At 53.8% G+C, this 10,965-nt stretch overlaps 6 protein-coding genes across 6 annotated transcripts; 2 read left to right on the forward strand and 4 right to left on the reverse strand.

Moving 5' to 3' along the window:
- Window positions 1-1,074: 1,074 nt before the first annotated feature.
- GNI_181760 (NOL1/NOP2/Sun family protein) lies at window positions 1,075-3,432 on the reverse strand (the record flags this gene model as incomplete). The annotated part of the gene is made up of 1 exon (XM_011135217.1): window positions 1,075-3,432. The coding sequence occupies one exon, from the start codon at window positions 3,430-3,432 to the stop codon at window positions 1,075-1,077; it is 2,358 nt and encodes a 785-aa protein (XP_011133519.1).
- Window positions 3,433-3,549: 117 nt separating this feature from the next.
- GNI_181770 (putative transmembrane protein) lies at window positions 3,550-4,443 on the reverse strand (the record flags this gene model as incomplete). The annotated part of the gene is made up of 1 exon (XM_011135218.1): window positions 3,550-4,443. One exon carries the CDS (start codon window positions 4,441-4,443, stop codon window positions 3,550-3,552), a length of 894 nt encoding a protein of 297 aa, XP_011133520.1.
- A 25-nt stretch (window positions 4,444-4,468) lies between these two features.
- Window positions 4,469-5,457, forward strand: GNI_181780 (synaptobrevin-like protein YKT6; the record flags this gene model as incomplete). Its single annotated transcript, XM_011135219.1, has 2 exons — window positions 4,469-4,795; window positions 5,158-5,457. 2 exons carry the CDS (start codon window positions 4,469-4,471, stop codon window positions 5,455-5,457), a joined length of 627 nt encoding a protein of 208 aa, XP_011133521.1.
- Window positions 5,458-6,783: 1,326 nt separating this feature from the next.
- GNI_181790 (ribosomal protein L34) lies at window positions 6,784-7,149 on the reverse strand (the record flags this gene model as incomplete). The annotated part of the gene is made up of 1 exon (XM_011135220.1): window positions 6,784-7,149. One exon carries the CDS (start codon window positions 7,147-7,149, stop codon window positions 6,784-6,786), a length of 366 nt encoding a protein of 121 aa, XP_011133522.1.
- A 1,360-nt stretch (window positions 7,150-8,509) lies between these two features.
- Window positions 8,510-9,352, forward strand: GNI_181800 (putative transmembrane protein; the record flags this gene model as incomplete). The annotated part of the gene is made up of 1 exon (XM_011135221.1): window positions 8,510-9,352. The coding sequence occupies one exon, from the start codon at window positions 8,510-8,512 to the stop codon at window positions 9,350-9,352; it is 843 nt and encodes a 280-aa protein (XP_011133523.1).
- Window positions 9,353-9,671: 319 nt separating this feature from the next.
- Window positions 9,672-10,424, reverse strand: GNI_181810 (putative transmembrane protein; the record flags this gene model as incomplete). Its single annotated transcript, XM_011135222.1, has 1 exon — window positions 9,672-10,424. One exon carries the CDS (start codon window positions 10,422-10,424, stop codon window positions 9,672-9,674), a length of 753 nt encoding a protein of 250 aa, XP_011133524.1.
- Between the last annotated feature and the right edge of the window lie 541 nt (window positions 10,425-10,965).

Consider the following 10,965-nt stretch of genomic DNA (forward strand, 5'->3'; position numbering starts at 1 on the left):
ACAAAGTCTCGTCTTGAAGAAGGTGCTGGTGGCCCTCAGTTCTACAAAGTCGTGTGCAAACCGGCAGCCCGGTCGGTCGCAACGCTTGTGTTTAACAATTTCCGGACACAACTTGGTCTTGCTAAGATCCGGCTTCGGCCGCAGTTCCTCACGGCTATGGGCATAATTACACACACTCCCCATGAAGCACTTTCCCTCCTTGTGCCATGGACACAACTTAGTTTTATGGTACTGCGTCTTCTTATGCAGGCTACTAGTACTCGCAGTCCCCCGACCACTCGCACCCCCAGTACTACTGCTCTCATCCGTCACACTATTCGCACGCGTCTTCCCTCGCGGCGGCTGTCCTCCCGCTAGTGACACCCCCATACCATCCAAACTCTCCAAAAGGTCCTCATCCAATAAACCAAGCTTACCTGCAGAACACAAAGTGTTGTACCCACAAGTGTGCGCATACAGCGACTGCCGTGTATGGGCATATGTACATCGCAGGTGTTGTTCATCGTAGGTGTTGTTGGCTTCCCTCACCTTGATGATGCCCAATTAGCCCAGCACTGCCCAAAATGTCGCTTTGGTTCAGCATATTGGTAATTTCCTGTATCAGTCCCGCGGCCTGGTCTCTTCCTTGGAGCAAACCTTGGCAAGGCGTTTCGTCAAAAGGATCGGTGGCCGTCGTTCGTGGAAGAAGAATCGGCCAATCCTGGTAAGGCTCTCCGCCGGGTGACGTCGAGCCAGATTGCGTCTCACTCTGGCGGCTATACAGAATGCCTGACGTCGTCGCTAGCTTGGGCTTGGTCCCCCGCACTCCCGCAGGAGGAGAAGAAGAAGACGACAGCATACGAAAATTTCTCAAAACCTTTTGCCCCCTTAACAGCCCCTGAACAACAGACCCTGAACAACAGACCCGACGTTTGGGACTGGCACTTTGGGGTTGGTCTGTCAGGAGGCTGGCAGGTCGTTACTCCTTTTATCCAGGGAAAAAAATTCCTCACGATCTGACAAGATCCGTAACGGACTAAACTGCCGATGGGGAGGGGCCGGGGTACACGTCCTCTGGCGAGGGGTACACGACGTTTATGCGCGTAACATTTCAATCAATCCGGGTCGGAGGATGGCCTTCATTAGCGGTTGGAGGTTACCGGATGCTGTAAGGAGACAGGCGACCTTCATGGTGCCTTTGGGTCCGTGGCATAATGCTACAGCTCCTCCGCTTTCGAGTAGGAGGAAGTGTGGTGAGGTGGAGTCCACGTTACGGCAGGAGTTAAGGTTTATGACATGACCAAGTTTTTCCTGTTCGAGTAGATAGGGTCGGGTGAGGCCATCACGGTCGAGCATATCGGCCATGAGGTTGTAGGTCAGTGTCACTTTGCGCCGCTTCATGTAAGGACTTAGCCACAACGACCCTTCTAAGGTCAGACGATAATCGCACGAAGATACGGAGCAGAAACGGTCGTCCAATCGTTCGAAACATTTCGACCCGAATGCAATGAAGTTCAGGTTCCGGGCGTGTTCGTATAGCCGATACAACCTCGGTGTCGCCAGATACACGCGCCGTTCACAATCCGTCTTTTGGTACAGCATCTCGTCCGGCAACGTCTTCGCCTCCACCACCGCGTTCTCCACCACTTGCTCCCCTAAGTGGTCCACCACTTGCTTCCACACTAACGGTCTAGTATCGCGGACGGCACCGCGTTCTTGTGACATGTCCTTCGTCCACTCTCCCAAGCCGTAGAAGCGCACGATATCAGAAACAAGGTCGGGACGCAGCCTCTTGATCAGTTTGGTGTCGTCTGTAGCCCACGAGCCGGCTTTACGGTCGCCTTCCGGCGCGACCCGTTTCTTGCGCTTTACAGCCGGCTCCGAGTTCGCGTGCCGTTCAAACACAGCCATAAAGAACCCGCCGCTATTCATCTTGTGCGGCATGAACCGCGCGCATCGCGACAATTGCTTTTTAATCGCTGTACTGTACTGGTCGCAAAACATAGAACTCTGAATCGGCACCGGCCGTCCTCTCCCGCTTGGCCGTCTCGCTCTGTCCTCCTGCTCGTCGGGAGTGGGTGTCTCGGTCGCCTGGAGAAGCTGCCACTGCTCGAAGTTTTCGAAGTACCCAGGCGCTCGTCTAGCCCTCTTGGACTCGGGTGAAGGATGGGCCGCGTCCGGCTCGGGCTCGGGCTGGGCGTCTTCAGGTTGGGGTGGGTCTTCGGGGTGAGAAACGACCATCCCCACAGCAGTGTTACCCGTATCCGTCCCTTTGCTCCCAGGCGACCTGTTTGCAGGGAGTAGGTCACGGAAGGAGTCCACGTCAGGGACAACCCAGGTGGTTAGTCCGGGTGTCATTGCGTCGCAACTGGGGAGCAGTTGTGCGCAGTCGAGCAAAGTCGCATCGTTGCCGAACTGCTGGAGTGCGGCAGCCACCACGGCTTCGTCTTCGAGCGGATTGAGAGAGCAGGTCGAGTAAACGAGTCGGCCTCCGGGTGCAAGTAGCTGGAGCCCGCGTGTGAGGATGCATAGTTGGCGCGCGTGCAGACTGATGCCCATGCGCGGACTCCACTTGTTCCAGATGTCCACGTTCTTTCGCAAGGTCCCGTCGCCTGAGCATGGAACGTCGCACAGCACCTTGTCGTACAACGTCTCCACGTCAACACCCTTCGGCAGCGCCGACGCATCGCTACAGACGGTCGCGCACACCGGACTACTCACCTTCGTCAACTGGTGTGATAACAATCGCGCACGGTCGATGTCCACGTCGTTCGCCAACACAGCGCCCTCTAGCGGAACCTCAAAGTCCTGCGACGCACATTCGTGAGACGCACAATCGTGCGTCTCACACTCATGCGTCGCACGCGATTGTTGGTGGAGTAGGTCGATGATCTCGGAGGTTTTGGAGCCGGGTGCAGCGCACATGTCTAGGACGGCGTCGGAGGGTTGTACGTCGAGCAGGAGCGGTGGGACCATGGAGACCAGTTCCTGTCGTTGAATGGCGCCGCGTTCGAAGTCAAGGACGAGGCGTTTCTTGAGGCGGTTCATAGAGGGGTTTTGGCGAATGAGTTTCCGGGGGACATTGGACAAGGTGTAGGCGTCTGGGTACCAAGCGACGCTCTGAGGTCGGTCGATGACGGAGGTACCGTCACCAGCCGGGTCGAAAATCTGCAAGGTGTCGTAAAACTTTTGGGTCTGGTGCTTCAGGTCACCGGAACACGTTAAGCGGAAGGAGGCGGCCAGAGGCACCTGCATTACCTCAAACATTGTAGACAACTCCTCTTCGGTCGCACAAATATGTTGCATCCGGTAATACTCACGCAACGCTGCATTCCCGAAGTCCACCGGCTCACCGCGCTTCCACTCCCGCGTCTCCGCCCACTCCCGCGTCTCCGCCACTGCCGAAGCCGGAGGCACCGTCCGCTTCTTGCGCGAAGATCTCTTCTTTCCCATGCCCACTTTTATTGAAAAGCCGCCCCAGACCCCCGGCGGGTTCCAGATTTTTCGGTGGTTGGTTGTGGTTGGTTGTTGTTGGTTGTGGTTGGTTGGTCGTGGGTGGACAAAAAATGATTAGGCTGTGGGTTCGCACTTGGAGTGGACGAAGTCAGCAAATTTAACGTAGTAGGTCCGAACGGCCGGCGGGACGCGTGGGTGTCCGGTAAAGGTGAGTAGGGCTTGGTGAAGGCGGCCGAAAGCAGTTTTGGTCTGAAGGTTGACTCCGTAGAGGATACGGAGAGTGTTCCAATAGAGGACAGTGCCAATGAGAGTGGTGGAGCCTAGTAGTACGGAGAAGAGTGCTACGAAGCCGACCATAATTTCAAGGTAAGGTTTATTGAGTGCGAGTCTTGTGAGAATAGGATGACTTATACCACGTGTCTTGGCGATGAATATCAGTGCCGTGATGGCGGGAGAGTAGGCCGCAACTGCCATGCGTAATGGAATACCGCCTACTAGTACAATGAGTGCCTGTAAATGGGTGTTGAACATGGCCACGTTCCAGTATTGTAAGGAGAGCTTTGGGAGTCCCAACTCGCTCACCATCGCCGCGACAAAACCCGTTGCCAGTAGCAGTCGTGACACAATTGAAAACTGACGCTGCATTCGAATGGGTAAGATCGAACCGAGTAAGCAAACCAATGCAGTGGCCAACATCGCTTGCGCTATAGGTACCCACAACTTTGCACTCATATGAGTCGGACTCTGGTTCGCACTGCTTGTAGTCGGGCTGGTGGCCGTGGCTGAGGTGGTGGCCGTGGCTGAGGTGGTGGCCGAGGGCGCCTCGAGCGATAACGTGGGATCCACGTTCTGTCTGTAAAACTTGCGCTTATATTTTTCGAGCTTGTCCGCAGCGGGCACAGGATAGATGTTATCGAGGTAGGCCATCCATTCCGCGTTGCCCCTCCACTCAAAGGTCTGGTACTTCTCTTCGGCGGTTTGCCCGGCGGTTTCTTGCTCAGAGGCCATTTTTTTATCGAGCAGATTTTTACAAATGGGCCTGATCTCGTTGCTCATTTTCCATGTCAAGGAGGCCGCCGCAGAGCCCACGGCCTTCCTACTATCTAAGCATCTAGACTTATCGCAGTTCAACTTCTTCATGCGATCCACCATAGCAGAACATGTTGTATTCCATTCAAGACTGATCGCCGCACGCACACCAGTTGGACAGCGACAGTCTATCAAATTCGACCAAGATATCGGAATGTGCCACTCCTACGTACATCAATGCGGCCTCGGTGGCACAGTTATCAGCGATTGCGAATACCCACCTCGTGTCGCTTTTGTGCTTCTCAACAGAGCACTCTCTGCCTTCGTCACTGTAAGCACACAAAAGATCTACCACCGAACCTGCGACCAACCGAACCTTTGCGACCAACCGAACCCGCGACCAACCAAACAGTGGAGAATGCGGGACTGATGCTGGTCGGCACGGCAACGTACGTCGGCCAATGCTGTGCGGCATTATGGATCTCTGCGGATGACACAGCCACGTTCCATCCACGCAACATGGACAAGAATGGGTCTTTACAACGCACACGTCTAGGCAGCGGTTACATCTGTGAGTCCGGATGGTATCTACACGCGATTACAACGCATGGTAAATGGACAGGTCCTTGTCGGAGTTGGTCTGGTTGGTAGTGGGAGCAGCGGGAGCGTTTTGACCACTTTCGTTTTTGGTAGAAATATCCGCCGGAGCAGTGGGAGAGGTTGGAGAGTGACCCGCCTGCAAGTCAGTTTGCGTATCCTGAAGGTAGTGAGTTATTAGCCAATTTTCAAGATCCGAAGAAAGCGGATGATCTTAGTCGTATTCAAGAAGACCTTAAAGAGGTCCATAATGTGATGGTGGTCACAATGGAGAAGTTATTGCAGCGGGGAGAAAATCTGGACATCCTCATGACTCGAACCACCGACCTCTCGGCCGCCAGTGAAAAGTTTTATAGACAGGCCAAAGCGCAAAACCAATGTTGTAAGTGGTACTAACATTTTTTGAAATGCTTCCCGGTACCAGAAACTTCTGTATACAATCTGCACTGCCAGAGTCCATAGTAACCCCTCCCTCCTTCAACCCGATGTGAACCCAATTTCAGACCGACCGCGGTCTCGATCGCGGTCTGGATCGCGGTCTCGATCGCGGTCTGCCCCCCCCCCCTCCTCCCCTCGCCTCCGCTCCCCTTGTAGAACACTTAGTTTCTGTCATGACAGAAATTAAAACTCATCCGGACACAGGCAGCCGAGCTACTCAACTCTCTGGCATCCAAACAGTAACCAGTCATCTCCCATCATTTACTTATCACTGCTCATCACAGTCCAATGCATCTTAGGTCCGTGGAACCCGACAGTTGCACCGATGAGGATGAAAACGATAGCTGTTCCAGAAATGACCCACAATCCAATCGCCTCTGGCCAGAGGTGTCAAACCTCCCTTCCACGACCCTTGGTGCTTCGACTGATGCCGCCACGAGCCTTGCGGTTGTTGAAAACGGAACATGGACACTCATCCACAAAAACTCAGACGTGGTAGCCACCATAAATACTGCCCACACGGGTGCTGTCTGCACCAATGCCGCGGACACTCAAATCACCAAATCGCACGTCGTGAGTAGACAGACGTCACACAGACAATAAGATGTAGGAAAATAAACGGCAAGGTCTTAGCTAGCACTCCACATGGATGAGGAACTACCTCCAGCATCCAAGAAAACATTTACACGAAGCACACCTTATAAAAAAATCAAGTTACATACTGACGCTTATCCAAGAACAGCTTCTCTTAATGCACAGTCATTTGCATGAATGAAGAAAGCAGCTGTCCTTGAATCCTTTCTCAAGAGTAAGGTATCAACATAAAGCATTAATGTATTCAGCCGCCACGGAATCAAAAGACCCCAATGGCTTGTCAGAAATTTCAACGTCTAACATTCCATAAGGAACATTAGTGACCCATCACATCAGCAGCTGCAATGCCTGCTCCGAGTCACTTCGGGCCTATGCTTGAGCAAGCCAACGAAGCCGTCAAGGTAAGTTTAAGAAAAAATGATTTTCAGAAATGCGTGGTCGCACACGGGTTCGCCCACAATTAGCGTTTCCGCGCGAATCCGTTTTTGTGGTGGAAGGTTGATTGTGGGCGAAGAATAGGTTTTTGGATGTTTGGGGGCTGTCAACCAGCGTGAAGACGTTGCTGGGGGTTTAGTTCGTTTGTGGAGTGCACGGTCGCGATGAAAACGGGGCGTACGAAAGCCGAAAGGGCGCGAGGTGGATGACGGCAGTGGATTGTTAGTTTTTAGTCGGTCGGAGTTGGCAAAAAAGTTAGCGCTTCTTGGTGGCAGCCTTCTGGGATCGGGCTTTCTCGAGCATGACGGACTGTACGCACATCTTTTCGTAGGTGAAGAAGGCCTTGAGAATCTTTTCACGGACGACGCGATGGGAGAAGTGGCCACCATAAGCGCGAGCAACGCTGCGCTGGCACTTAGGCATGCGGCCGTAGGTGCTTCTGGGCTTGCCGGGCAAACCACTCAGTTTCAGACCAGATATAGGGCAGTGGGGCACGCTATGCTTCGGCGCAATCCTGTGTCTGGCAAGACGGTTGCCCGGAGTCCGGACAAGCTTCGTCTTGTTCGTCCGGGTCCTGTAGGTGCTCCGCGACCTGTTCAATATTTGGTTCAAAGCCGCCATCCCGAAAACGCAAAGCAACCTTGCCTCTTTATAAAAAAAAACCGTGTTTTGTCTAATGCTTACTGCCATCCAAGTGTATAAGCCAAAGGACAAGAACGTTAGACCCTCCCTCCCCCTTCCCCCTTGAACATGCCTTCTCCTTCTCCTTCTTCTGCTCTCGAGTTCCCCCTTCCCCTTTGGAAGTCTTTCTGGAGTCATCCTTTCTGGAATTCCCGCAGGAGTTAAGACTGGTGTACAAAGAAGGGAAAGCTCGCCATCAAAAAAGCTACCCGGTGCGACCGGCTGTTGGAGTCAGGCCCACTTGGCTTAAGGCTTGTCATGCCATGCTCTTTATAAAAGCTACGGGACTTCCACCTCCCCATTTTGAGTGTAGAGCGAATGGCTGTAAAAACCAGACCGAACCGACCAGCTACGACCTTCTACCGGGAATGTTGAACCAGCACCTGTTCTTCATACAGTTTCAGGTACAGTCTCATGGCTTACACACGGCCCTGGTGCACATTTGACTACTTACACCAGGGCCGACATACACAGCGCGATACACACAGCAGTGTGAGAAACACAAACAGTGTGTGATAAACACAAACCGTTTCGTAGACGACTAGTGCGTATGCTACATGCGCAGAGGGATGCTGTTTCAGTATAGAGGCCCTCGGAAAACTACCCGACGTGGCAGGAATCCCTTTGGATCCCCGCTTTGTCAACTGCCCCAACGTTCCTGCATTAAGTACCCTATCGGATGTGGCTGCACTTTATGCCCGCTACAGCAAGAAGGAACGTGTTGTCAAGAAGGTTGGCAGACGGCCGCGCAATAAGACGGTCGTCAACCATTCGCACAGAGAACCAACAATGTGAGCCAACAATGCAATTGCCAACAATGCAATTGCCAACAATGTATATACGAATGTGATTGACAATGTGTTGGTGATTGGCGCTGGTATGAAGCTCAAGTCCGGATAGTGGATTCGTCCGCACTTGTGAGTGGTGGAGTGCCAGAGTGTAAATCACACTCGTTTCGGTGTTCCCGAGATCTGCTAGAATGGAAAAAAAAATTCAGATAGATAGTTAGTGGGTGGCGTATCATTGGCCAGCTGGATGGGTGAGTAGCTTGGGGGCTTGGGACGAACAAAGTGGGACAGCTCGAGTTGGAATTTGTGTGTGGGAGTGAAATTTATTGGGGTTGTGGGTGGCGATGGTTGAGACGCGTCTGATGAAGGAGAAGTCTCTGAAGTCGGGTTCCTTGAAAGAGAGTGCCAGGAACTTGTCGAGCGACGGAGTGGTGAAGACACTCGGTTGGTGGTCGTGGGTTCGGTTGTGTACTCGAGCTGGTTTATGTTTGCTAACTGTAGTTGGCTTGGTAATGGAGTTTCTGCAGTTCGATCCTCGTACGAATGAGTTCGTATCGATTGAATGGTGGCGATTGACGTACTACACGATCCAGTCGAACATTCTGATGGTAGTTCTCTACGCTGTTTTGTCGAGGCGGGATTGGCGGATCATGAAGGCTGGAAAGGAAGCTCGCGATGTTGTATTCCCAGGGCTGCGTTCTGGTTCCGGTAGAGCTAGCCGGAGTGGAGGGTTGGCAGCTGTTGAATCATTATCGGCAGCTGAAAAGGCTTTGTCTTTGGATCAGAAGACGGGTCTGAAGACGGGTATGAAGACGGGTATGAAGACCCGTTACTACAAGTTTATGTGCACTATGGCGGTGGCCGTGACGGGTATCGTGTGGCACGTGTTGATTAAAGACAACGACTTCCTGGCGACATGGCCCTGGCGTCGTTTGATCCCTGGACACATTCTGCACACGGTGATTCCGATCTCAGGTGTTACAGATTGGCTGTTGTTCGACCCCAAGGGCCAGGTCACAACGGGTATGGCCTTCAGCTCCATCATCTGTCCTCTCTTGTACATGATTTACGCCATCATCCGAGCACAACTCGGTGGACCACTCGGACACTACAGCGACGGCACACCCTACTACTACTGGTACACTTTTCTCGAGACTACAGCACCCTTTAAACTTTTCCCCTCATCCGTATTCGACGCAGACGGCTCCTTCGCCGTCTTCCTCAATGCCGTCGTACTCAGCACCGCCATCCTCACCTTCGCCTTCATGATCAAAGCCATTGACGAATTCCTCAAACTCGCCACACGAGCAGTCACCCTCTATTCAACTCCACCCACGCCCGCCCCTCACTACTAACCGCCACCGCGCCCGAGCATCTACCTTCAAGCCTGTGAAGGACACAAGAAGCAGGACCGATGAACAGGGCCGGCACGTACGATCGCACCCGTTCGTAGCCAAAAAATGTCGTGCCTAGTGGCTCAAGACTGGAAGCTGAAGACTAACGGCTGAAGACAAGCCGCTGAATGAAGGCCGTCGAATGGCCAGGCGGAAAATGATGCGACAACGGCACAGGAACACTAGGCGTGCCGTTGTGGTGTAGGTAGAATGCGCGATTGCGCTATACATGTCTGCGGCGTGGAGCGAGCGCCTCTGCGGCGTGGAGCCAGCGCCTCTGTTAGAGGGAGCCGGAGAGGACGCTATCAGTGTAGTCACTATCATCGAGAGCGCCACTTCGGTTGCGTTTGCAGCAACAGGTGGCTGAGACTTGTTCGATGCCTGAAAGAAAGAAGGTATGGTCCGTGTGGGCCTGGTTCGAGGGGGCCTTGCCTTCAGAGACAGAACCCCCCTTCCCCTTGGCCTTAGGGTCAGGTGTGGGGCGTATGAAGTAACGGATGAATAGGTAGATAGTTAGATAGGTGGCGGGCGTAGTCTTACAGCAGCAGCAGACGAGTTTGAGGCAGCATCCAACGGTGAGTGCACAGGACACGAGCATGGAGAGTGCAATGAGGACGACCACCCACCAGCGTGTGTGGTCTGCACATTGCCAGTGCCAGGTGACAGGCCGTGCGTGTGCGCAGGGTCCACGGCTGTCCATGCACACACCGGCGCTTTCGCAATAGCCACAACCGCGGGTCTTAGCGCAAGCCGAACATTCGCCACTAATTAAGGCGCAACTGATTCCCGCCAAGTCATAGTCGTCGTCGTCGTCGTCCAACAAGTCCGAATCTAACTTGTCGTCTGACTCACGGTACTCTGCTGCAGCAAAGTCCTCCGCCGCAAAATCCTCATCCGGGTCCGGGGACACCAACACCGGCGGATCCCCAAACTCACCCACCTCGAATACCGACGGCGGAAGACCCTGCCCTGCAGACCCCGGCCCGGCCACCGCCAAAAGCAAACCAACTGCGAACCAAACCGTCGCGACCATTGTCCCACCTTTTCCCCCGTCCCGAACCGACGTTGTGCGGAACCAGGAATTGATCCCGGGACCTCCCACTCCATCTACAGCAAAGCATCCCGAAGCAAGCACCTTCTACCTGTCTCTTTAAAAATCTTTCATGTTTAACATGACTCCCCAACGGCTCTGGGCAGAAGGTGAGTCGCTCCCCAATTTTGTGACTCATCGCAGCTCTTCCAGGCCTCAATTCCCCCCGGAAAGAACTGGGGTGCTTCGCCTCAGTTGGACTCCGGAACCTCCAAGAACTCGGCCTCGCTGACCGCTTCGTTGAACCCATTCAACCATCCCGTAAGTAATCACCGCTAACCCAAGCCGCCACACTGCTTTATATAAGTGCTCCACTGTCACCATTTCGCCTGCCCGTGCATGTTCCCTGCGCGCTTCCCGGTGAGCTCATCTAAAGCGCAGGCTTTCTGGCTTGTGCTCACCAGGGTGGGGTGGGGCTCAACGCTGTGTGCTCACTAGGGTGGGGCCCGCTGATGGCTAGTGTGTTGTTGTTGTAGTGACCTTG

This window comes from Gregarina niphandrodes, assembly GCF_000223845.1.
Source record: "Gregarina niphandrodes unplaced genomic scaffold scaffold00070, whole genome shotgun sequence".
Taxonomy (NCBI): Eukaryota; Apicomplexa; class Conoidasida; order Eugregarinorida; family Gregarinidae; genus Gregarina; species Gregarina niphandrodes.